Source organism: Falco cherrug, chromosome 3 (genome assembly GCF_023634085.1).
Source record: "Falco cherrug isolate bFalChe1 chromosome 3, bFalChe1.pri, whole genome shotgun sequence".
Lineage (NCBI taxonomy): Eukaryota > Metazoa > Chordata > Aves > Falconiformes > Falconidae > Falco > Falco cherrug.
In genome coordinates this window covers 43,634,845-43,661,987 of record NC_073699.1, presented here as the reverse complement: position 1 = coordinate 43,661,987, position 27,143 = coordinate 43,634,845, and the positions used below count along the sequence as shown (strand labels likewise).

General features: G+C 38.4%; 1 protein-coding gene across 2 annotated transcripts; it reads right to left on the bottom strand.

The window, feature by feature from the left end:
• Positions 1–4,202: 4,202 nt before the first annotated feature.
• On the bottom strand, positions 4,203–26,840 carry PPP1R42 (protein phosphatase 1 regulatory subunit 42). 2 transcript variants are annotated; one of them, XM_055706389.1, is made up of 9 exons: positions 26,737–26,840; positions 25,149–25,348; positions 22,751–22,917; positions 22,170–22,308; positions 19,891–20,007; positions 13,898–14,015; positions 12,671–12,799; positions 11,255–11,407; positions 4,203–10,795 (listed from the first exon to the last, which is right to left on the bottom strand). In XM_055706389.1, exons 2-9 carry the CDS (start codon positions 25,275–25,277, stop codon positions 10,731–10,733), a joined length of 1,017 nt encoding a protein of 338 aa, XP_055562364.1. In that variant the 5' UTR covers positions 25,278–25,348; positions 26,737–26,840; the 3' UTR covers positions 4,203–10,730. The 2 variants fall into 2 exon arrangements, with proteins under 2 accessions (XP_055562364.1, XP_055562363.1); XM_055706388.1 differs by lacking the exon at positions 4,203–10,795 and having other exon boundaries at positions 11,030–11,407.
• Positions 26,841–27,143: the final 303 nt, after the last annotated feature.

Sequence of the window (27,143 nt, the reverse complement as noted above, 5' to 3'; positions counted from 1 at the left end):
CCGTTTGTCAAAGCCCGTCCGCTCTCCCGGCTCCGTCGCCGCATCGCGGGCTGGCGGAGGTTCCCGGGGAGCAGGGGGTCCCCCCGGGGGGTGGGAGGTCGCCCCGGCGAGGCTCCAGCCGCGGGGGCAGCGGGTCGCGGCTGCCCGGGCGCCTCCGGTGGGGGACGGACCCACACGCGGGTCCGGACGCGGCCGGGCCGAGGCGTGACCGGGCGGGCAGGGGGTGACCCGAAAGGGAGCGGGGGGGCGATTAACATGTAGTGCCGTTAATGCGAAGGGACAGGCAAAATAAATAGCGGGGCGTATAGAATTAGCCCAGAACAACATTTTGAACGAAGCCTGATGGTGCGATAACGGGGACACAATAAATCAAGCCTCGGGAGCAGTAGGAAAACAAAGTCTGAGCGATTCGTTACCGGGTTTGCAGCCAAGACAATTAAGGACTTAATCCCTAGCGGCAATTGGGAGTCCCGGGAAGGGATGACCTGGGGGCGGGAGGGACGAGCCTGGTGAGGACCCGGCGGGGGGCGGCGGCGCAGGGCGAGCCGGGCACCTGCCTTCAGCCCAGCCCGCGGGGCCTCTGCGGGCCCTTGCCCGGGACCGCCCGCCGGCCCCGGGGGCAGCGTGGAGCCCGGCCCGGCGCCACGGCCCGAGCGCGGCACAGCGGCACCGAGGGGGGCTGGCAGGAGCTGCCCGGCGGCAGGACCCCCGGCCCCGGCCGGCCCCTTTGCCCGGTACCCACAGCCCCGCGGAGCCGCCTCTGCGGGGGCCGGGCGGCGGGGGCCGCCGTCGGGCTGTTCTGCAGGAGGTGGCTGAACACCGAAACGCTGCCTCGGCGCTTACCGCCGGCAGCCTCGCAGGGGCCTCCGTTCCTCCGCCGGGGCCGCTCTGACAGAGCTACTCGGCCGGTATTTACCGGGCCGTGATGACGGGCCTCGCCCGCAGCAGGGCCGGCCCGCGCCGGCCGGTGCCCAGAGGAAGGGGCATCGCCCGGCCGCGCCGCGGAGCCCCTGGCACGGCGGCCCCTCAGCCCCGGGCTGCCCCGCGCGGGTCTGACCGCTGGAACCGTCCTGCGGCGAAAACGTCTTGGGAATCCACGGGACAGACCCGGCCCTGCGCGGCCGCCCCCGGGCGCAGACAAGCGGTCCCTGAGCACGTCCGTACCCTCGCGCTGAGCACACCCTGGCTGGCACCGCGGGGCGACACGGCAGGGCCGGCCCGGGACCCCCGGGAGCCGCGGGACGTGGCCTCCAGCCCCGGGTCCCTGCCCGCTCCGCAGCTGCGAACACGCGCTGCCGGGGCTCAGCGCCGGAGCCTGGGGACCAGCCCTCCCGTACCCCGGGGGTGTCCCAGGGCCCCCTGCCCAAGTAAGGTCTGCGCAAACAGGGCTTCTGACGAGGCTGCGGGACCCTCCACCACGTTAATAACGGGTCAGTGTGGCAGAGGGCTTCACCGTCGGTGTCCAAACCGCCCGAGACTTCCCAGCCACCCTAAATTAGCAGCTCGCGAGCGCTGTGCTCTTCTTCTCTGCTCTAATGTAATTAACGACACAAAATTATGTGATTTTTTTTACTTTCCCATTGTACACACACCAAGCTGGGCTTCAGTGCGGGAAATCCAGTGGAAGGAGTTGGACAAGAAGTGGTGGAACCCCATTACTACCTTCTGACAACTCCAAATCCAGCTTCCTGCGGAATGCTGTCGGAGAGACTGCACGGTGAGATGTGAGTGGGGTTTGGAGAAACCACCCTAGCTGCTAATGCTGATTCCAAAGAAGAGGTGCTTTGGATATATTAAAAAAACACAACAACAAAACCAAATGGATGTGACGGTAGACGTAGTTGCTCTTTGCCCCATCAAGACTTTCTCCCACCAGAAGACTCCTCCCCCGTTGCGGTCACAAAGAGATCCAGTGCTTATTTTCTTCTATCAACCCACCATTTAAGTCTAAAGTTGCAAGGAGCTGCGGCAGCTGTTTCTTCTTTCCCAGATAAATGTCTGCGAATTACTTTCCTGCCTTACCTTCCACAGTACATTTCAAATCTGAGAAACACCAGAGTCGCAGAGGAGCCAGATTTCTAGACTGATTTAGGTAAGAAAAAGTTCCACCAGAGACAGCGATGTTTTTCCAGGTACACTTTACTCCCTTCATGTCAAATTATTTTCTGGTTTTACGGCTACAATTCAGCGTGAACATTCATGGTGTTTTGTTCTTGTTTGTTCGCTTTGTCCCGTTCTCATTTCTGTATAAGGCTTTCACAAGCATGTTTGCTGGCACGGTGAAGCGTGGCTGTTGGTGCTACTGACGGACTAGCAGAAATGTCACGCGTCTGAGTAGAACAGTTACGGCGCAGAGCCACACACGGTTCCTGGTCAGGGCCCGCTGATTCCAGCCGTAGCGTGGGAGCAAATCAAAGGTGCAACGCAGCCATAGGAGAGTAAAACTAGGTGCAAATTCAGAACTTCTGCTTTGTGGGGAAACTTCAATATTTCATAATGGGAGTGCATTCCAAATCCAAACAAGTATTTTGAAAGTTTCCAACTTAATCCTTTTTTCCCCTTGCTTCAAATGTCATGTTGTCAGTGTGTTGTAGGACCACAGCATATTCTGCAGTTATGTTAAATATGTTCTATTACAGTGTAGCAAAATGCTTCTTACTGTATTTTCTGAATTACTAAAGGCAGAGCTGCTTCTTAATACTGGAATACCAGAAGACAGCAGCACCTCTCCAGTATGAAATAAGCAAGATTTTAACATTGAAAAAGAAAAAAGGATATTTTAAATTTCATCTCTCCTTCCAAATCTGCTGATCAAAGCAGTTTAGCTTTCAAAAATGTGGTATGAATCAAAGCTCCATTTCGAATTACGATTTTTGCGAACATTTTCACTAACAACCATAAAACAATCAGAAAGTTCAAATGCTGTCTCTTACCCCCATTCAAAATTGTCCTCTCTCCAGATTTTTCCATCCATTCATACATACAAATATTTTAAAATAAATGTTTTTTAAAAAAACCCACAAAATTTTCAGAGGCAAGTTGCAAAAATGAAGCTTAAGTGAGTTCAGTGTTCCATTCTCCCAGCTACCACCAAGAAGCATGCGTTTTTCTCAGTAATAATTACTTTAAAAATATACCTAAAACACGTATCAGAAGGGCTCAGTTCTAGTGTGTGTGTGTACACATGAGTGTTAGAGCATAATATTAAGGTTTTTGTTTTTTCCTTAAAGACTTACGAGTTACTGACATCCCACCATAATTCCATTTCATACCCACACATACTTAAGGGAATACTTCTAAACTATTCCATTGCAGATCACAAGAAAGGTTTCCAGTTTGGAAGGGTCTCCATTAGCTCAGTTGTTCTCACTTCAAGAAAAGAGAAAGGAAAACCAGGGTGAAGGATGAGAACCCCAAGAGAACTGGTTGACAGTTTTCCCTTTGCTAGCAGCCATGTGAGAAGCGGGATGTCGCAGCCAGTGCGAGCGAGCCAAGCGGGAGCCGAGCAGGGGAAGAGCTGGCTTTGCTGGAGCTGGAGAAGTGTGAATATTTATGCATCAAATGACAGCGTGACTGATGGCACTCAAGGGGAATCGCAGACTTAAAATGCAGGGGTTTACAGCAGGCCAAAGAATGGGACTGGATATACGTGTATGCAGTTGGGATGTAGCCAGACTATTACGGAACATAACAAGTGAGAGGGAGGTTAGATCCAGAGAGAACGAGACTCACTCTGCTGTTTCACCAGTGGAAGACTTTGACGGAGGTTTGCTTTAGCTAGACTGAGTTGCTTGGCTGCAGGATTCTCTGTGTGAAACCCCACAGCCCGCATTGTACAGGGAATAATTCATTCAGGCCTTAAATATTTTATTTAATGTACAAGAAACTAAAATCTTTCAGCTAGAAATACTCAAACTATAAAAAAGAAGTCATGCTGTAGCTGGCTTACACAGCATAAACCACATCGAGAAGTAGTAAAAATCTGTTAATTGTTTTTAAATGAGTATGTGTAAAGCAGAGGGCAGTGTGAGGTGGCACAGTAATGCCACGCTATACAGATCAGGAGGTGACTTCCCAACGCACTGCACTGCGTCAGTAACCCAGCATGCTCTCCAGAAGTATTGACATCCTCCTCTTGGAATTGCTAAAGCAGCGACTTTTTTTAATGTGTGCTTCTCTGCCTTCCTTGGCCTGCACATGTTGGTGATGGCAGCTAAACCAAGAAGTACCGTGCTCAGTTAATACTAATCGCAGTAATGGACTAATAATGACAGCTACACATCAGGGCTTTATTTACTGGTTTGTATTTTCTTATTTTGAAGGCAAAGGACTCATTCGTTTTAACAGAAGCAACTGGCACCTCAGGGTTTAGTACCACTTATTTACTACCTTCGTTTTGGAATTCTGTTTCTTGAGAATGAAGATAAAGATCCTGTTATTCAAGGGGAGAATGCATGCAGGAGTTAAAATTTATTTGATTATCTTTATCAAAGGGCAATAAAATATAAATGGTAACAAAATACACAAAACATTGAATGCAAAAAGACAGATCCCGATTTCCTTATTCAGGAAAAATTCCTTTCTCATTTCAGAGAGGGTCTCAAGCGTAAGACGCTGAGCTGACACTGATACAGAGAAACTCCATTAGGAAAGGTTTTATTTCAGGGACAATTCCTTTGGACCTTCCTTTATTACAAAATAGACTTTTTCCACACACAAAAATGGTGATAGTTAACAATTTTTTCCACATAAATTTTTATCAAATACTGGTAATTTTCAAGTTCCATAAGAAACAACATCTTAGGAATAATCCAAGCAATTTCTTATACAAATGAAATCGGGTAAGACTCAGTCTTTTATTCCAAAACGTTTTTCTACAAACTATGTGTAACTGATTACACCTAACTTTACTGGACATGTAATTAGTGATTACTGTGACAGTCTAATACATTAACTCTCCAAGAAAGGAAGATCTTATTGCTCCAAACCCCTTTCTGAATTAAAGTATTAGTCTATTACATGGATCATTTCACAGCTGGCTCTGATTTATCTTGGTTTTGATTCAGCAATTAATTCTGCTCAGAATTAAGAGAACAGAAGGATGTAGCCAGTCATTTCTGTAGTCTCTGGTTACAGTGTCATTTGATGGAAGGGGTTAAGGTTCAAATACATCTTTTTTTAGCAGTGAACTCCTTCAAGGCCACATGACTTAAAACAACTGGGTTTTTTTTCCTAGCAAAGTAAAATCTATTGTTTACACTCACAGTATATAACATTTATCATTTAGTGACTGTAAATAAGCAGGTTCACATATTAATCGATTCCCCTCAGAGCTCTGTAAGTCAGAATAGCTACTTTGCACAATACACAGAGACAAAAAAAACAACCGTAAGAAAAGCAAGGAAAAGCCTTTCAGCTCCCCTTATTTTAACAGTTACACTCTGAATTACCCGTATTAACAGATCATGTGCTGAATTTTCATTCTGAAAAATCAATGGGCATATCTTGAACACTGACTTAATTTTTTGGCCGCTTTTTCCCCTTTCTGCCCCCATCTCTGAACTTTTGGATTGTGTGGCTTTTATAGCTATATCACAGACAGTTCTATGCACTGCTTTATACCTGCATATATAAAGAAATAATACAGCATTAAATTAACTTACACCTTGCACTGTTTTTAATGTGATATTTGTGAAATACAGGAATTTTTCATCGGTTACTGATCTAAAGTTCACATTTGAACTTTAGATCAGTAACTCTAACACTGTGTGTGTACACCATGATTATAAAGCTTATGTATCTATACATATATTCCGATTATGGTCAAAGCAGTACCAAGGGGAGGTGGTCAAGCTCTGATGCTTTATTTTTTTTCCCTTTTGGTACTTCTAACACACCAGCATGCTACCACAGTACTGCGGATTGCTTCAAAAGCATCAGAATCTTTACTGGGGCAAGGCCTGGTCTCACACCTCCTAGGTCCTAGGAACAGTTTTTGGTGGGGAGAAATGCTACCAAATGGTGATCTATTTAGGAACCACGAAAGCAAATCTGACATATCCAAGTCTGCAGCTGGATGGGATGCATCTCAGGGTGCTGGAAGTGAATTTGAGGAGGTATAGCTGTTACCAAGGAATTAGTGGTTGGAATGCGGTCCTCCAAAATGTAGCATCTCATCTTTCTAGACAAGGGCACAATGATTGCATTTTCACCTGAAGTTTATTAAAGCATCTGCTTTCAATTTTTCAGATATAGGAGTATTCCTACACAATGTATGACAGGATACAGGAAGGCAAATATCAAAACAGTGTTAGTATCATTGCAGTAAATTAGTTTATTGGAACTGACTTCAGATGAATAGCTTCCAGGGTTATACTGAAGTTATTACAGGATTTATTTATATATCCCAATTCAAGTAGCTGTCTTATTTTAACCTCAAATTACTTCTTTAAATCTCCCATGCAGGTATCTGTTAAAAACCTGAAAACACAGTATTATTTCTTTACTTTGTTAATTTGATTGATGCTTTGTGTATATAAAAGTGATTTTTATAATTTTGTAAATTAGTTACAATAAAATTACATGCAATAAAGATTTAAGGATAGGAAAAAGTAAATACTGCATACTGGATGTCTGGTTCATTTATGTAATAACAATTATAGTGAACATTTAACACCTGAAAAATAGATATGCAAAGATTTGAGTTTGCTTTTTGTTTACTTCACCATCCTAAAGTAGTGCTTCATTCCTGATACAATTTTGATGAAACCATTTACAAGATGCAACTAAGTCACAGAATAGCTTGCTCTATGTACACATTCAGTTTAAAATGTTACTGACCTATGGCTGTACTCCATGATCTTTCCAAACTAAATGATTCTAAATATTCATGTGTTTTACTTAGAAGGTTTCAAACAGTCTGGGTTTCAATGTTCTTGAAAGTCTGTTACAGCCTGCAGACCCAGATGTGCCCCCGTAATTTTTTTACCCACTACTGGCTGACAAGTTGCACATGCCATTTGGTCTTCTAACGGTCTAGGAAATAGCACGTATCTCCTGGAAGAGGCAGCAGACCAATGCAAGCAAACATGCTCCTGCCAGCTTGTCAATCAGCAGGCATATACTTCCTGACAAGAATGGGTCTATAGGATATCTGGTCATCCAGACATGTAGGAGTACATGTGGTCTAGCTGGCAGTCTGCTCATCAGGAGATGCACGCTCTCAGCGGTATTAAAAAGGATGTATTCTTTCCAAGAGCACAGCAGCTCTATCAGTGCATGGGGTCTGTTATTGTATTTTTTAGATCCTTTCCCGGTTCTGGACACAGCCAGCATCACAGAGAACTAGAGTGAAGAGGCATGGGCATGGCCAAAAAGGGATGCTGTTTATCACTGTCTTTAGGATGCTGAATTTAAGTGTTAAGTACTACAGGTTTTGCCTATATAAAACTACTTCCTTTTTTTTTTTTTTTTTTTTAAATGACCACTATTGAAATGTAAGTTTAGACAGAAGATAATGCCATTTGTATATCATTGTGTATGTTTGTAATAACAGAGTTATATTTTTCCTTCTAAACAGATTATGAATTATCATGGGTAGAATCATTCAGCACCACATTCAGCAAGGCTGTAAACATGGATACAGAAAATACCATGCATGTACACAACACTGTAATGTTAATTACGGTCCTACAAAAGTACTTACACTCACCTTTGCAAGTAGTGCATACCCCCCAGAAAAAAAGGAACCAACCACTACATTAGCTGAATTGCCTGCTGAAACCTTACATGGGCCACAGTAATCAGAAACTGCTAATACCTGACCTCCATTCAAATGACTCTGCTTCAGCAACACTATTTAATTTCAGAACTTCACCTCATCTCTTTATCCTTACACTTTATCTAGCAATGACTCCTTTCATATCCTGTATCATGGCTGAATAATTCAATGACAAATAAATTCCTTACATTTCTCTTCCACAGCCTTCATCAGTTGCTGATTGATACTTCTTGGACCTCGCTGAGGAGATGTTTACATTTTTCCTTCAACACCATCACCGAAGAAAGGCAGTGAGAGGGGCTATAGCTGCTGAAGAGGCACTCCAGGGCTGTTCAAAACATGCTCTCAGCTCTGCCAAAGTGCTCCAGCTGGTTATCTCCGAATATTTAATGCACCTAACTCTGAATACAGTTGGAGTGCTTACAGGCTCTTCAGTGGCTAAAACTAGCTCTAGGGTGCTCAGCTAAAACTGCACTAGTTTGTACCTTGTGTCTGTATTTCTCTTTTTCCTGAAGCCAAGGCTGTTGGTAAGAGCATCTGCTGAAGAGCTAAGAAGAACTAACATGGCTTGCTGCAAGTTCCTTACATTTGAACTACTCTGCAGGATATGCACGGTGGCGAGGAGAGTGGCTTATGATTAGCTGGCGCAATCCAGTGTACTTACTATATGCTGACTGTTTCATTTAAAGATATTACCATATCGCTAATCACATAACATACACCGGAGAGACAAAAGGTGACTTTCCCACCAAATTCTGAATTGCTATGATATTGCTATGAATACTTATTCAAATATTTAATTCCGTGAGTAAGGGATTGTAGGCAGAAAACTGCTGGTTACAGGTTAAGTTTACAACATCAAAATTTCAACAACTTCTCTACTCAGGGAAAATTAATAATAGTGTATCCCATTGGAAGGTATTAAGTATCTTTAAAATAGTTAAGTGATTTGTTTTCTTTAAATTACTTCCTGCCAATATCCATAACTCAAAATGTTCAAAACTAACTTATAATCCAATATAAAATTGCTATTGTTTTTATATCATCAAAACAGAAAGATTAATGACATATTTTAGTAATCTAGTAATAACTGGCATTTTTCATTGTTCAAGCTGTATGTAATCCTCAGTGGATCTTAGATGTAGGTTAAAAAGGTATTTAATGCCTGTTTTTAAGTTGCCAAGGTCAAACATCACCTAGCATGTATAGGGAAAGAGGAAACATCTGTTGGAATAATTTATTTGGCTAACACAGAAGGTAGGATTAAAATTCACTAATTTCTTTAGTCCTATACTGAATTTCAATTAAACAATACAGGTATTTGTTCAGTTTGACAAAATTTCCTCGCTTTACATATAGGCACATTAATGCATATCCCTAATTACTGGATCTGGCAAGGGAATACTGTGATTTGTCATTATTTCATATCAGCATATACTCTGAAAATGAATATTTTTGTATTTTGAGGGGGTTTTTTTTCCCCAAAAAAAACCTTTTTAAAGAATTCACAAACCTTTAACTAATTCCCAAGACTCTCTGGTTTCCATGGAATTCCACTAGTAACAAGATTAGAGTAAGTCTCAAGAGCAGTGATTACACATGAAATTGTAACGTACAGCAACCTTCAGCATCCAAGATAAAAGTCCCACTTACAAGTTTTTCAAAAATATTAAATGCATGTCATCTGATTGTAGTTTATTCTAGCCTTTATATAAATCAGAGAAAAATCTTCTAGACTAATAGTAAAAAAAAAAAAAAGAAACAAACCCAAATTGTTTAATTTGCAAATGTAAATTAATAAAAAATATAGACATTTTCTTCCAATCAAGTACGGAAGATGCAATCTTTGCCTTTCTAGGGTCAAAAGGGATTTCAACAGGGCCAGGATTGTACTCCAGCTTTGTAATACTAGGAAAACTTTTGTCAAGCAAAGCAGCTCAACAACTGGACAGCTTTTTAACATAGTAGAGTAGAATCAGAATGCTTTATCTCCACAGAGATAGTAGAAGTTCTTAAAATGAAGAAAACATCTTTCTGGGAGGTGCTGTACATGCATGTTCCATCCTTTATTAGGACTAAAGGGAATAGCAAATGAAAACCATAGTTTTATTCAGCCTGGCCCAAAAGACAGAATGCTAATAAAGATGAACTGCAAGCTGACAGAACACTGAGCATGTGGACAAACTAATTTTACAGTGGAATTAAAAGAAAAAAAAAAAGTATTTGTATGGCATGAGTATTAGCCTGTACACCTCTAAATTTCACAAGCCTTGACCATTCACGTGGAAAATAATCACGCAGTAGTACTATTTTGTGGTAACTAGTGCATTGTTCCTGCAGTTCTTGTTTTTAAACTTCTCCACTGTTATATGCAGGGAAAAAAAATCAAGAATGGGTACATATATGATGAGTTAATTTTCTTTTTATACCAGAATATATACATTGTCATATGAAGAACAAAAATGACACTTTGGAAGACAGCAGCTTTGGGATTTGTAATACTTCTTCCCTTTCAAAGGGAAAGGCAGCTATTTTTAATCAGAACAAATAATCACAAGGAACAGAGCTGATGGAGTGGAAAGTGGGAAGCTGTCAAGAATGAATAGTATTAAATGTTGCTCAGTTAAATTTTCAAACATACTAATAAATTCCGAGATGAATGTAAAATAAAACACTGCATTTAGTAATTCAGTTACAAAAGAATACCTGTAGCAGTTGAATCTATTTATTTATTTTATCTACAGCATTGCATAAATGATGATTTTTTTATTGGCCAGTACAGCTGATAAATAATAAAACAGTGAGATTAAAAGTAGCATTAAAAATGTGGAAGCAGTGATACTAGGTCCCAAATACTGAACTAAACCATTACTACAGGTAAAGCTGGAAAAACTGTAAGTCCCAAACTGCAGATCCCTATGGGCAGATTTTATTTCCCCAAACAGTTGCATTACGGTTCACAAAGCTGCTTATGTGATTTTCTTTCTTGATCATCTTGATGACCTTGAGCTGATGCTACAAGAAAATGATAATCAAGTATATAATATGCTGAAACATGTCTGTTGGAAGTAAGCTATAATGATGAAAAGCGATTGCTTATCCTGCGTATTGCTGCATGCATGGGATCAGCCTTCACCAATGTTGTTGACAGTAACTGTACTGCCAAGAAATAACTTCACTATTATTTTACCTTTGAGGAAGATTACAATCAAATGCATATGACAGAAAATACTAACGCTGGAGGAAAGTTCTTGCTATTAGCTAGTCTACTGATTTATAACCAGAAACTGAAATCTATTATCCTGTCTTGCAAAGAAATAAAAACAATAAATAGAACATGGCTAAAAAAAAGCCTGAAACTGATCTCAGATTAAATTCTACCTTCATATACTCGTTTTCTAACTGAATCAGTAAGAGCTGTATGTACAAGCAATAACCAAGAGAACTCAAGAGGAAGATGTCTGAGGAACATACCTGAGTTTTCATCTAACCTTTTTTTCCCCAGGATTCTTGGCAGAGGTTTTCTTTTAACTTTGTGCATCTCAGACAAAACTAAAAAATGTGGTTTTTCTTTCACAAAGTCACTGTAGTGAAAGGGAAGAATAGGGTAAGATGTTTCAAAGTCAGCTGCAGAAAACAAAGAAAAAAGGATTAATTCAATATCCCAAGTCAAACCGTATCTATTTTGATATTCAGTATGATTGATCACAGGTTCCAATATACCTTGTTATAGAAAACACTGTAATAACCCTTAGGGTAAAATGCCTCAAGTTTGATACTTGAGAATGGAAAACTTTGTATGAAATTACGGGAAGTGCTGCAAACACTGATGAAAGTGAATATTAAAGCAGGTATTCCCATTCAGGTAGAGTTATTTGGAAGGGAGTAAATTCAATTGCATAGCACCTCCTTATATCCGTAGTTATTCAGAAGACAGAATATTACTTTCAGAACCATTGCAATTTGCATATGGCTTCCAAACACTGAGCAGACTGCAGCTTTGTTGGGGCTGAGGCTGACACATTGAGTGCTTTTCACTTCATGCCTTCAAAAATAACCATGAGATTTCATGAATTAACAATTTGAGATAGTATGGCTATAAAGAACATAGTTTCTTCCCCAATTTACATATCACAATTTATCTTCTGAAAACAACAATGTAACTGCCACCAATTTTATTTTATAAATGTGGTCATTCAAACCATTCTGAGTAATTCAAAGTCCAACATCTGTTTCCAAATCCTGCAAGATGGCAAGACGTACTGTTAAGTCATCTATGTTTTAATCTGCCACCTACTCTATAGTAACAACCATCCCCAGGCCACCATTTTTTAAAAAATTCCAAGTTTATTTCAGGTTTTGTTTGAGTTTCAAAGCTAACTTTTTTTCTTGCTTCAACAACATGTTGCCTTTTTTCTAGGTTTCAGGCTTTTTTTCCTCCAAGGCTTTGTTTTTTCCTTTCCAAGTTTAAAGTTTTTTACTTCTGCTAGACATGTATCTTGTGAAGGCCTTTACGAGGACTGGCAACTTACACATCAAATAAGTATCAACAAATAGATTTTACAAGTCTGATGTATTTCATGCATATTTATTCTAGAATGCTCAACAATTTTTTTTCTTTTTAAATGTGGAAAGTAATCATGAGTACTTACAAACGTTCAAAATGTACTAGCTACTTCTTTCCGTAACTCTGGGAGATTGGGATGGGAGGAAAAACCACCACATGAGCGAGTGCTAAGATTAAATTTTATATTGAAAAAGTTCATTTTCTACTCCTGTGTTTTGGTCTCACCACCAGTACAAGTCTCATTCTTAGTGTATTTACTGTTGGCTGCCATTTTCTTGTTCCCATAATGTTGCAAATAAGCATGAAGTAATTAGTTTGCTTACAAAAATGTAGATCTGCTGTGTGTTCATTTGTCATTCTTTCTTTGTTTTTTTTCCTGGCAGCTTTGGAGGCTTTCCAATTCATTAGGAACTGTCTTTCCATTTCTTTAATTTCCTTCCCGTCAAGGGATTCTGTCAAAGAGAATACTTTCTGTGATACCTGAAGTTAACTAAAAGGCTGTACAAAGCTGTATGTAATGCATACTGGTTCTACATTTGCTTTCTTCAAATCTTTTTTGCTCTTTTTAGTCTTTTGGTACACCCCCCCCACCCCACCCCCCAAACTATACAGCTTAAGAGAGAGAAACTGCACGTCTTGGCAATCAAGGAATCCTACTGATCATGAAGGCAGACAGACAGATTTGGCTCTTTAAGGTTAACTTTAGTTGCATAGGTGACGTAAAACTTATGCTCTGTTTCCTTGGTTGCATCTTCATTTTTGAGTCAGACCAAACGAAATACCTAATTTGGCCACAAATTTAGGTTGTGTTAGAACTGTCCTAAGGCACTGTTATTTTCATTGTGCAGACAGGGTTTTCCTTTTTCATACTGACCAATATTTTGTACTCTCAGAAAAAAGAAAAACAAATTCTGTAATTACAAGTTTTAAGGTAATTGCCACCTTTATCCCAAAAAGTAAAAATTGTGCATATTTTTTACTTGTTTCTACAGTATAAATACTTACATATAGAAGACTAAGTTGCTTCCTCGTATGCTAAAATTATCTCAAAACTGCATCACAATAAGGTTAAGATTAACAAGTATGTTCATTACATAAGTGTAAACTGCTTTTAAGGAAAAATGTTATATAACAAATTGAAACACAGTAAGGTACGACCTGTACAACTATAACTGTACAACTAAAATGCCTATGCAACTACTACAGGCTGATAGGTTAGTAGACTAAATTTATCTTTGAAAATCAGTGTCACAACATCTGGAATATGAACACAAAAATGTCACAGTCTTACAGCAATCTCACAAATTGTCTATTGTAACATGAATGATTGCTACTATTAATAGCAAATGCTAAGCAACACTGTTTGTTGGGTTAATTGCATAAGGGGTTTTAGCTACATTACCTGTAAATAAATTTAACATAAATATCTATGGCAGTAGTTATGTTTACATACATCATACAATTCAGGAACGATTAATCTATCAGTTATTTTTCTAAACAGTGAGGGTTATGGATGGGTTTTGGGGCTGGCTGTTAGTTTTATTTTTTACCTAAAGTTCGTGACTGTACTACAATCCTGTCCCTGTATTTTGGTTTGTGGCAGATGGGGTTTCCTGCAAGATCCATTCTGCGTAGCTTTGTCCATTTGTTTAATACAACCTCCAAATCCTGCAATTGATACAAGAATAGAACATTTGTGATTATTTCCCCCCCTCCAGAGTAAAAATCAATAGTAATGTGATTCGTTCAGCCAGGCCCAACTCCTGCACACAGAAATAACTTCAGTGAGAATATTAATGTATCAATACACACATTAAGAATGTGCTTTTTCAAATAGAGTGATATGTAGCATTCCCTGAATGTATCATAATTGCACAGAAGAAATGGTGATGCTGTTGGAAAATGCATTTTTAAGGATACAGTAATGCCAGCTATGGAAAATTACCACTACAATCCCACTCATAAGCACCTAAAGCCGAGGAATTACCAGCCAAAAAATTTGTCTGATATGTAATGTCTGTTAGTGCATCCCCATGGTCTCACAGAGCCCTTACAGTATCAGTGTCTGGTTAGATTTTTAAAAATTTGTGGAAGAATAAATACTTCACAGAGAGCTGACTAAATAAAGCTAAAAATCATGGAAAACACAGTAGACTGCCTCTGGCTTTTTATGTATGTAAAGCTGTATTTTAAAGGAGAAACAGTGATCTCCCCCTAAATAACTGTGGGTGGTCAGTTATAGTATTGGCCCGAATAACGAAATTTTTGAAATATACCTTTCTCCATCTGGGTTTCTGTCTGGTTACCCAAGGGCAGTATGACCTAGATAAAACTTCTTCTGTCTTTAAAATACAATAAATTCAAATTAAAAGGATGCAAAGCTTAACAGATTGGTCCTTTCTACTCAGATACTCTACTTTCTGAAATACTTTCTTTTCAAAATTTCACTTAATTGTCATTCTTGACAGGCTTCCTTATTTGTGTGAAAAGCTTGAGGGGGGATTCAAAACAATCTGTATGAATACAAGAGAAGAGAGAATTTATGTTCTACAGTTGTAATAATTTGGAAAAAATCTACTAATCATGATGTGACACATTCTGAACTACAAAGTCTGTAGAATTTTGTAGCTTGATGCCAATAATGAAGTATCTTGTGAATCTTGTGGTGTAGATACCTCATAGCTCCTTTGAATTTAAAAAATCACCTGGGTAGCGCAAGCAGGGGGAATTCTGGTTTTACAGGCTCTACTCCCTTGGTAGAAAATCCTCCTGGGAATATTCTATGGGTTATATAATACATGTTTACAAAAAGCACATGGAAGAGGAATTGGCAGCACAGCCTCACACCTCCAAACTATATAATCTTTTGTCTATCAATGATGACGGTGATATCATCTATCACCTATTGCTATCCAGTGATGATAACATTTTTTTTAGAAAAGTAGAGAGCAGAAGTCTGGTTCTGTGAGGAGGAAGACTGATAAAACAATGCAAGAAACTCTGAGGACCAGTTCACGTTAAGAAATGTTGATACATCTCATAATATTACACAGCAAAGCTTTATCAGCATGTATCAGAATAGCAGTATGATAACCCCCACTATTTAGATGCTAACACTTAATCACAAACACAACAATTTAGGGGGAAAATATTTTAGGCCAGGCTTATTAAAAAAGAAATAGCATTTAGCAAGTGTATTTATTTATTCTTACCTGAGCATTCAGGCATTGTCATTGAAATCTGTAATGTGTTCTAGATTTCACTAGGAAGATTTTTTTCTAGTAATACTTTTGCAATACAAAATTGTCTATTACTGAAATAAAACGTATACAGTTTAACTTTGATAAATGTATACAGAGTCCTGTAGATTTTTGTTAGCTGTTACTTACTTGATAAATGACCCAGAACATGCTTACTCCAGTGTATGTTTATCTAAGAGCACACTAATCCTGTGCTGAAATATGATTACCCTTTCGATACGCTCTAGTTGTTCATTGCCTTCCTGTCTCTAATAAAGTGCTTTCACTTCGAGCCTTTCAATAAGCTGTACTAAAGGGACCAGACACTCTTCTGGGCAGTCTCCGTTTGATAAATGATCATGTCATGCTATCACTTTGAGGTCTGCTACAAAATACTGACGAGCAAATTATATTCCATTGGAGGAGGGAGAGGGGGAAGGGCAAGTGCCTTAGTAAGCAGCTGTAGTGCTGGCAGTAACATTCTTACCAATTAACGATGGCCATTTAAGAATTGGTATTTGACCAGTATGCTCCAGTTTTTATCGGAAACGTCCAGTCCAACTGCCCTAACTACATCTACAGACAGCAATTTGTCACCATTTTGATTACCTGTCATAATCTATTTGAGAAAATCTATAATTTTTCTCTTGTTCCTGACTCAATTCTGAAGCGAATGAATTCATCTTTTGTGATATCCTCTTGTCATAATCAATACTGGGCAGAGGTTGAATAAATTAAAGACTTAAGAAATACAGATTTTTATAGGTATTTCTAGCTGTATTGTCTCTATCCATCCAAATACTCACACAAGTCATAATCTTCCCAAAACCTGAAGTAATTAATAAACGAATAATATGTTGGCTTTTTGTAAACAGCAATATCTGTGGGGTTTTTTAAATAGGAATAGTCTTTGTAAAGAATTGCCTTAGTATTCCAACCCAAATACACTGCAGCCTAGAAGTCCTTGTGAACCTGACTAAAGTAAATCAGAAGCTCGATAAGATAAATGGAATAGCAAGCAATAGAAAACAAAGAAAAGCCAATTCTGTTAAAAATCAATTCTATTATTGATAACTGACCTGACATGCTTTTTACATGTAGTAGCTAGTCATAGTAAGTTATTTTGTATGAATTGAGAAAAATAATTTTGTTCTGTCTACTGTTCAGACTACATTATATAAACTTCAGTCATGTGAAACAAGGTCATATGCCTTGATGTCTGTTAATTATGCTGACAGTGCCCTGAACTAGCCAGAACCTTATGTGCTTGAATTTGCTAGCCCTAATTTTCAACTATGCTGAAATCAACATGGCATTGTTGAAAAGCGAGGGAGTAAGCACTTTCATAATAATGTGAAAAAACTGAGACAAACGTTTAGCTATAAATTATACAAAAGTGTGAAAAGTCTACATGAGAAGACTGTATTTTATGCATTTCTTATGCCTTTCAGGTTTCCCTCATTTTCAAAGGTTCCATATTATTCCTGCTGCCATCTACCTTTGCTACACAGGTCACTGCTGTTGACCAGCCCTGCTCAGACATGGATGGCTCCCCTACAGCTTCTCTTCCCACTGGGTGAAGCAGAGCTGGGGTACAGAGCTCTCTGACACTTCTCTGTCAAGCAGCACACTATGGTCTCTGATCAATGCCAGACATTCCTGGGGATGTTCTTGATGGCAGCGATTGCGTAGCAGGAATGGGAAAACAGGGGACAGAGCTTTTGGCATGAAGAAGAGGTATACAGCAGAGTTTTGAAAGCAGAGCAGCAAGAGGGAGGAGAATGGAGGCAGCTTATGTGGGAATGAAAGAGCCTTTGCTGCATGTACAGTTTCAGCCAGCAGACGCAATTAAGTACATGTAGTAGAATTGTATACCCCCTAAAATCCTTTCAGGTATCATATTGTAGAATAACATAAGCCATGAATCATGAAGTTCAGGGTTGCAAAGAAATTGAAACATACTCAAAACTTCCCACAGCTTTTTTTTTTTTTTTTTTAAACAGTGGATGTTTAAGATTGTTCTGCTAGATGTTCACTGTAAATCAAATCCCCTTAAATACACCTAAACCTGACTTTTTTTCCTTTTAATATTTTGCATGGCCTACTGCTTTTTCAACAGTTTTTTAAAATTTAGATATGAATTTATATTACTGATAAGCAGAGCCTACTAAAATGTAACCTCTAAAACACAGTAATTGTAGCTGGGAAGTTGGATATTCAGCTGCATTGCACTGTACGTTAGACATACAATCGGTATGGTCATTCATTGTGCAGGTCTGCAAAGATATGAATAGAAATACCCTATCTGCTCCATATTTTCAAAATTTGGGAGTTTAGAAAACACACGGGACTGTCACTCACAAAATTTTGCAGAGCTTGATCCAAGTTTACTGACGGCAGCAGCTAACTCAAATGCTAACCACCTAATTTTTCAGAAATTGACCATATAACATGGAAATCCAAATGTCCAATTGATTTGGGTAAATATTAACTTTGGTATTTCTGATTATTAAATAATGAAATTTAATAATGACTAAATAATATATACACAGTTACTGAATAATGCAGTCTTCTTGTCCTTTCCTTAATCTGTTTCAGAAGATACTGCTTTTTCCTTTGAGACACTGAAAACACTGTTTCTGACCTGGCATCCTCATTCTTAAAATAATAGGTTCTTTGGCTAAGACAATCTTGTTTTAAAGGTTATCACAACTGAAGTCGTGTATTTATAAGGAAGAAAAAAGACAAAAAAAATCCCTTTAATATGTTTTATTGAGAAAATGAATCCTTTTCAAAGGGGAGCTTTGGAAATACTACCTATTTTAAAAAAGCTTACTGTTATTTTGATGTAACTAATACATTCAATATGGTTTTAATTACCCAGCAAAAAGCTACATGAATTGTATTTGGATAGGAATTCAATCACAACTGCCAGTCCAAAACACAGCTTGAAACAGCATACATTAATAATCCTCTAGCAAAAAAGAAATGCATCATTCAACATTTTTTAAGATTAAATTATAAAAAATTAAGAGTCCAAATAAAGTACATTGACCTAGATAATTGACAGATTATGCACACAAAATACTGGCATCTCCTCATTGGTGAACAGAACTGCCAAATTTAATGTAAAAGATATTAAATGTTCTAAGAATTAAGAATAATAGTTATTTTAATAATTACTGAGCAATGAAAGTTAACTTGTCTAAAGAAATAGAATGTATATGCAAACTAGTAATGAAAGAGTTTATTTTAACCAAGGCTTTGTCTTGATGATTTGGGTTATGATTTAAACCGATTCATTTTAGTATTTATTAATAAAAATATATATTTCAAAAAAAGCAGAACACTAATGCCTATGGCTTATACTAAAACAGTGTTTATCAGTCATTCATGAAGTTTGTTCCATGCCTCCACCATACAATGACAGTGTCAGCATGCTGTTCAACATAAATCAGATATTCAGTTACTAGCATGACAAATTATTTTTTTAACTGCTCTTTATGATGTCTTTTACTTTTTGACATAACTTATAAAAATAATGAGAAGTGACAAGGCCAATACTCCTGTTCCTTTTTGAGAAGATAAGCTGGAAATTGTAAGCCTAGAACATTCTATTTGAACCACATTCACTACTGCAGAAGAAAGAGCAAAACCACTTTAATTTCATTTGTTTTAGCTGCTGCTGTGGAAGATAGAGCTCTTGCTTATGAAGTCATGTCTTTCCTTAGCAGAAATTTATGAAAGAAATTTGGTGTATACTTTCATGACAAATACTTTCTACGCTACTTCAGTAACAATAGGCAAAAAGTTATTTTGATATTAGAACAGCTGCAAAATCAGCTAGATGATCTGATAACTAAGCAGCAGTTTTTATTTACATTAAAATAGAGAATTAAAAACTGTAATATGGTAAAATGTTTCAAGTTAATGAACAAACAATGGCCATGTCATCTTTGCAAATTAAGCCACTGGTTGTCACTCAGATGGCCAAAACATACACGCCAACTCTACATTTTGGACATATTATACTATAGTTATAATTTCCGTACATTTACTACTCAGTTAATAGATACATGCACAATTGCCCCTTTATGTAGGATTAAAGGACACTTGGACATCCTAGATGAATGGTTCTCCATTTTTAATCTCAACAAAATTTTTGGATGAGAAAAGACAGCATGATTGGAAAGCTAGAGGTTCAGTAACTGTAGAATTAAAGTTTATTTTTACTCATCTGTTTAGATGAATTTGACTAATTTCTTATCACCCATACTAGAGAGAACAAATATTTATTTTTGTACCTTCATATGTTGAATTTGATTGTCAACTGCTCTAAGATAAGAAAGATTTTCCAAAACTGCCAGTTCTTCTAATTCATCAATGTTATTATTGCTGATATTCAACACAGACAAAGACTTCTGGAGGAAGAAAAGAAGAAAAAGAAAATTATTTTTTTTATGCCATGAATGAGTTAAGTTGTAAATTCTTACAGAAAACTCTCTTAAAGGAAGAACAAGCATATGAAGCAGAAACATGCAAATACAACTACCACATAACTTACACATTGTTTTATGTTGGTTTTCCAGCTTGTCCTAAAATACTGTTTATTTTTGTCAAAGCAAAGTAAGATTATTTCTCAATTATTTCAGGAATTCTTAGTAAATACATTATTTTTGGTTTTCTCTAAACATGTTTACATGCTTTACAGAGTTCTGTGAGTGCCACTAACTACATTTGAAGTATGAAATAGACACAGAAAATGACTGCCTTTTCCAAGGTTACATCTGAACTGCATAGAGCTGAAATCCATATCTGATACCACACTGTCTCATTTAACAGCTGGACTTGGACTATGCTGTTTTTCTTTAAGGCTTGATCCTACAAACCTCTCGGTATACTATTCCTTACCCCTTTTTTGGAACACTAGTGAGTCAAATAATGCACGTTTTGTGAGACATATAATGTCTTTTATAACAGACAAGTTAGATCTTTACATTCTAGATAAATAACTGAAACACATTTATTTTTTATCTCAGGAAATACTTAATGTAGTTTCACATAAAAGGAAGAAGAAGCTTTTATCTCTAGAAGATTAAAAAGGACACCTTATCTAGAGAGTTTAGAATTATACCACATACGGGATTTATGTGAATCCCGTTAGACGGTTAGAAAATGTCTATTTCAGCAGTGTGTATACGAAGGGCAACCCCCTTCTAAAATCTGACCAAGATCTACATTGCAGACAGAAATTACCAGTTTCATCCCGATACACACAGTGCATAAACTGTCAAAAGATTCATGATATTGTCATCATCAAAACATTCCCTTGTGCTACACAGAGAGCTATATGGTCCCATTTTTTTGGCTCTTCCATCTCTGACAGCATTAAAAGCCCAGAAACAGATAGAAGATAATGAAGTAAGAAGTGTTGTCTTAAGGATGTACCAAACACTTAGCACTCAATGGATAAAAATAAAATGCTTTTACATGTACTTTCCACAAAGATGTTACATGGTCAAGAATGCAAAGTATTTCTTACAAAACTAAACAAAAGAAAACCCACACCAAAAGACCTTAAATAAAAGCCAAAAAGAACAAAATGCTAGTGACTCTAGGCCAGGATGCTGAAAAACACTGAAGTATGTGGGTTATCATCCTGCAAATATTATAGTTATATAACGTCCCTCAACTACTGTAATTTCTCCAATATAGAAGGAACAAAGTAAAAGTGCTCTCACAGGAATGGCTTCTATCTATTCAATGAAAGTGGCAATGCATGTCTTCAATTACTTAATCTCAGACCAGGAGTTAGAGCTAGGTCAAATATTTATGATATACACACAAACAGAAGAACTCACTTTTCAGCAAGTTGTTCATCTTCACAAAAAAAGCTTATCAAGCCCTGACTACGCTTTGGGAGATACAACAACATATTTTTTTTTAGTATAGAACTATATCTATTAGTAACTAAACCTATTTTTTTTTTAATCACTTCAATAATACATTTGATGTTTAGGAAGCAATTAACATGTTGAAAGAAAACTTCAAAAGCTGACTTTCCTGAAATCTTAACATACCACAACACAGAAAAACTGCAGAACTAAACCTGAATGCTTTTGATTGTCTCTTAATATCCAGAAATAAAGCTGTTTGCCCCTTTTTTTTTGCCATTGCATTATCTAGAGAAACTCAAAAGGCAGTAAATAAACTAACATTACAATCAAATAAGAGAAATACCAACAAACTAATTCACTACTAAGTAGACTAAGATAACTAACAGTGATAAATTCCTACCCCTTTTTTTTCCAGTTTATTCACATTCTGTTGGTATAAGGTATCCACACACTTCCTGACTTAATCTCTCTTTTTGTTCTTATTTCCATCCTTCATACAAAAATAAACGAAGAAGTAGAATGTGCTGGACTCCTTGCTTATACGAGAACTGGGATGGGAGTCCCTTGGTAGAATTTGTGAGAATTGGCAGAAAAGGAAAACACACAGTGTTCAAATCCTGATCACTTCTCTTACAAATACTGATCTACTGATTAACAGTCCATTGAAATTCTCAAAATGTACTTACTGCCAGGGACCTAAGAGATCTGGGATCAAACAGAAGCTTTTCACCAAGAGGGAGATGTTGACTTTCAACATGTAACTCCCTTATTTCTTCTATTTTATCCAAACCCTCTACTACAGTGATGCAGTTGCCCCCCAAATACCTGCAGAACAGAACACAAAATAGATTTAAATATCCTTTGAAAATAAAACCAAACACAAGGCCTCAATATATTACTTTTTTTTTTTAAGTATTATTGAATAATACTTGGAAACTATAATAGAAAAAGCAAATAACCTAGCACATGAGTAGAACATACAGCTAACAGATCCAAGGTTTTTTTAGCATTTTTATATATTACTGCTATTATTAATTATTACTATTAAATGGCTGAAAAAAGAAAATAATTTAATTGTAAATAAGTATGTTAAGATGATATGTTGTTACTTATAGAATACTTCATCAAAAAAATTATGAGCAATTACTTTTATTTGAAAAGCAAAATTTAAGAGCTGAAAGGACCTTAATGGGCTATATAATTTTTAAATTTCTTAGTGTATAATTATTCTTCTACTAGTAAAATAAATGTATTCTTTTCAACTTACAGTTTTTCAAGGTTTTTCAGTGATGAGAGATTTTCTATACATGAAATACAATTGTTCTGAAGGTAAAGGTGTGTTATATTTGAAGCAAAGTCCAAGTTCTGGATTTGTCTGATGTGGTTATCATATAAATATAGAACTCTAAGATTTTTACACAAAGAGAGGTCACCCTGAAATAAACAATAACAAATTAATGCTACACAGAGTTCACTCACTGCCTGCTTCTGGAAGCGGCTGATTTTTTTTTTGTATTTAAGTTCTGCTGCATGATTTATACGCTTTCACCTTTAACAAACACTTTTGACAACTATTCTTCCTAAGAAAGCTGAGTTAGTGCCTGGAATCATCACATTTATGACTGAAATCTGTCATTACTATTCTGCCATACAGAAGCCGAGGACTACAGCCATCATCAGCAGGTACATCACATCCTATGAGACTTCATTCTCTTCTTCTCTTCCCTGCCTTCATCAGATGGACTTCAGAAAAGCACAGTTGTTAAGTGTAGTTGGCTCCATCAAACCTCAGTGGTGTCATGCAAACCAATTCCTTTCTTGGCAAAGGAATACTGATTTATACAAAAACTTGCACTTAATGTATTTTGATACGTTTCCGAGTCCAGGATTCCACTCAAATGTCAAGTTTCTTCGGATGTATTCCTCTTAAATAACTAAAAGGTCACACGTTCTTATGAGGGTTTCTGTAAAACTTCTCTATGGCACCTGATGAACCAGTTCCTAATGAAATGGACTGATCAGATTAGTAACTTGCTATGGCTGTGCACATTCCTAGGAGTGGGCTGAATAAGCCCCGTTTGCTTGCATGCATCTGTTCACATAGAACAAGCTATTTAATCTTGACTGAAATCACACTTTTGAAGCAGAAATCCACCATACACAACAATTCAGTTGTTCAGGGTTCAGCAGTTTCAAAGTGTGCTCAGTATCTTGAGGGGATATGAATTAACTCAGGACTTACTGAAACCTGTATAAATTTCCTATTATTAAACTCAAAGGAAGGAGGACTGGGTTAAGTTTGCACGTTTAGTCTTTGAAAATGAAAAGGTCATGGATTATTTTTTACATGAATAAGCCCCAGGGAGCAATTTAAAAAAAAAAAAAAAAGAAGTAGATTTTAACCTGACTAATTTGAAAAAGCCACTACACCAGTCCAAATTTGTTAACCTCACTGGGCTTATATCCTGTTCCTGAACTCCCTTTTCCTTTCTCAGACTTCCTCTGAAATCTAAGGAATAAATCACAGATAGATTGAAAAGATTGTGCTGTGAGTTAACAACTCTTTGTAAAATTCCCAAGACTAGAAAAAATATGGTATTAACGAGAATAAAATGTGTTGCACTTAACAGTATGTAGTATCATTACTACTTCCTTTAAAAATAATAAAATCTGATCCACCTTGCATCTTTTATTTGCATATTATAAAGGTAACTATCAATAAATACAAAACTTTAAATAAAAACCTCAAACTGTTGCTGAAAATATGAACTTTGTTTTTTAACCTCAGACCTCAAGTGTCCAAGAACACTATAGCTAGATTTCAATAGAGCTACAGCACTGCTGTCAAAGCCCTGCACCTACTGATTCAATGGCAACAGCCTGGCTGTATTCTATAGAAGAAATGTCAGGTTTAAATGATTAACTTGAAATATTCTCTTTCTTAAGTAGATCAAGAGGTAAGAAAGTGGAGTTACCATTTCCATTCTGGTGACTTCCTGAAACCTCTTTTACAATGTAGCAACCATACGGAATAATCAAAATAGCAAATTTTTCATGTGTTTGTTTGTTTGGTTTGATTTGGTTTTAAAGCTGCAGATTTCTATAATAGTTCTGTGAAATACTTCACTTTAACACCTCGGTTCATCTCTCTTGTGTAATTGCTTATATGGACTTTCTATTTTAATTAATTAATGGCAAAATAGTATACTGATAATACACAGATTATATATATTTCCACAGTTTCAGGTAAGTAAAATACTTCAACAAGATTTTTGCCACATAAGGAAAAAAAGTGTTTGGTCAATAATAATAACACCCTGCAGGCTGTTGGAGTTAGTCACCCACTCTGATGTTTTACATTAAAAGTTAACAGCTGAAATTTTCACATTTCAAATGCCACACATTTAAAATCCATTTAAACACTTTTATGTACCAGCAGTGTTCCACACAACAACAGCGGTGAATGCTGAAACATGTTCCCAAACAGATGTATTATTAAGGCTTAATTGCAAGTCAATATAAATGCTATCTATATGTAGCTACAGCTGTTATAAAATAGAAACTTGGCTTTGCTTGTCTCCGCAATTATAAACAACTCATCGTAACAGTGACTACTAAACACTTGAGTAGACAGGATAAAAGGAATAAAGAAAAAAAAATCTTACAATCGCATTTATATTTTTATCTGATAAATTCAGATGAGTTATTTTTCGCACATACTGTCCAAAGTCCTCTTCACTGTGATTCTTGTGACTGATGCTTTTAGCAATTAGGTCCATTGTTAGTCGAACCATAATTCTGTAATAGGCTAAACTGCTCTACTGCTTCTTTTGATAGCGGTCTTGTAAGTAGTTTTATAAAATGCCTTAAAAACAAAAAGGGAAAATGTTATACTACTTATACCCCGGATCTGCAACAATGCTTACACGTATGCTTCAAATCTGCTGTTTCCCCACTAATCCCCTTTTTACTTAGTGACATGTGTAATTTTTGCTGCTTATAAAAACCTACACCTTTTTTGCTGTCATTTTTCAAACTTTTAGTGTATTAAATAACATTTAAAACTGATTGTTATATTTGATTTGTTTCACTGTGCTTAAGTGAATTTAATTTCTAGTCTTAATCTTTTTTGTAAGAAATACGAGCACAATGGTTCACAGCAGAAGTAATTTTTGCACATAAAGAACTAATTAATGGCATCTCATTAATTATTACTTAGACAAGACATCACTCTATAGCAGGTTTTACAGGCTGTGAGAAGGGGTATAAAGCTACAGTACTCTCCACACATCTGCATAGTACTTTTGTCATGCACACAACTGCATGTGCTTTTCTTATGCACAGTGAAAAACTTGAGTTTTTTGCTGAGGCATACTGTAGAGACTCTCAGAACAATACCAACTTTTTTTTAAAACTCTGGCCATTGTTCCAAGTAAGCTTATAAACTGAAAAGAGGGGGGGAGGGAAGAAGGCAATACACCTTTTTTCAAACTGGATGTATAAATGTTCTGGGGATAAAAATACCCTAACAAATATAACTTAACAACTCATAATAAAAAGGCTGCTTTTTTTGCCAGTACATAATACCATGTACATGATGTATTTTAGCCAATACACAATGCCCCCACATCAGTATATCAAAACCGAGGAGACAGCAAAAAGCATCCCAATACTAAAGCTCATGCAGCCACATGACAGTGAATCCTCCTTGCCAGCATTACATTTATGAGAAACCGAGGAAAAGCAAAGATTGGAACTGTGAAGACAGAAGAAACTTCCTTACTTACTACGCAAAGCTGAGCTCAGTAGTTCCCCCTTACCCATGTGGGATTTATTTTTGCCTTTTTTTAAAGGTGGGGGAAGAAGGAAAGCTGATTAAAAAAAAAAAATCAACTGAGAAGTGTGTTTCCTTCTTGCTTTTCGAATAAAAATACCTTTCAGAGCCCTTTCCTAGACCACCTTCCAAAACAAGCAGTAACAGTAAAGGCAAAGCCAGGCTGCCAGCGCGGGGCTTTGCACGAGGCGGGTCCCCTCCGGTCCCCCAGCGCCCAGAGCCCTTGGGCTTCACACTGCCGGCCCCTCCCCCCCGCCCCCCGGCAGCAGAAGGCCTGACGACGACAAGGGCCACCCGCCACCCAGCACACCCCACGGGAAGGCTGCTTTGATGTCCCTGCCCATAAGCGGAGAGGGACAGGCAGGGGACAGGACCCGCTCCCCACGTCCGTCCCTGCCGCAGCCCCGCTCTCCCCTCACCTCCCGGCCGCGGCCGCCGGGCGGAGCCGCACCGATTGCCGTGGCAACCACACACCAACAGTCGCAGAGACGCAAGGCAGCCGGCGCGCGCCCTTCCCGCCCAATCAGCGCTGAGGAGAGAGCACCCGGCCGGGGGACGGACGGGCGATTGCGCCTGCGCAGCTCCGGCCCGCGCAGGGCGTCGCGTGGGCCGGGCGCGCGGGGGCGCCGGGCTTCGGCGCCGTCGAGGCCGTGGCTGCGGGCAGCGCCGGAGGGACCGTGGGGTTGGGGGCTGCTCCGGCTTGCTGGTGGCCGTGCCTCCCCTGGCAGACCCCTTATGTGCCCGCGAGGGTCAGCAGGGGTGGGGGACGGGTGTTGCTTGTTAGCCTGCAGTTAGGGGCCTCCCTGTGCCTCTGAGGCAAAAGGGT

Bases quoted from the DNA above. Each gene is read 5' to 3' on its own strand.
- PPP1R42 (XM_055706388.1), bottom strand. From the start codon at position 25,277: ATGGTTCGACTAACAATGGACCTAATTGCTAAAAGCATCAGTCACAAG. The intron at 22,918-25,148 runs GTAAGATTTTTT...TGTTTATTTCAG, and splicing joins ATAAAAATATAAATGCGATT to GGTGACCTCTCTTTGTGTAA. The intron at 20,008-22,169 runs GTAAGTACATTT...TTCTTCCTCCAG, and splicing joins GATCTCTTAGGTCCCTGGCA to AAGTCTTTGTCTGTGTTGAA.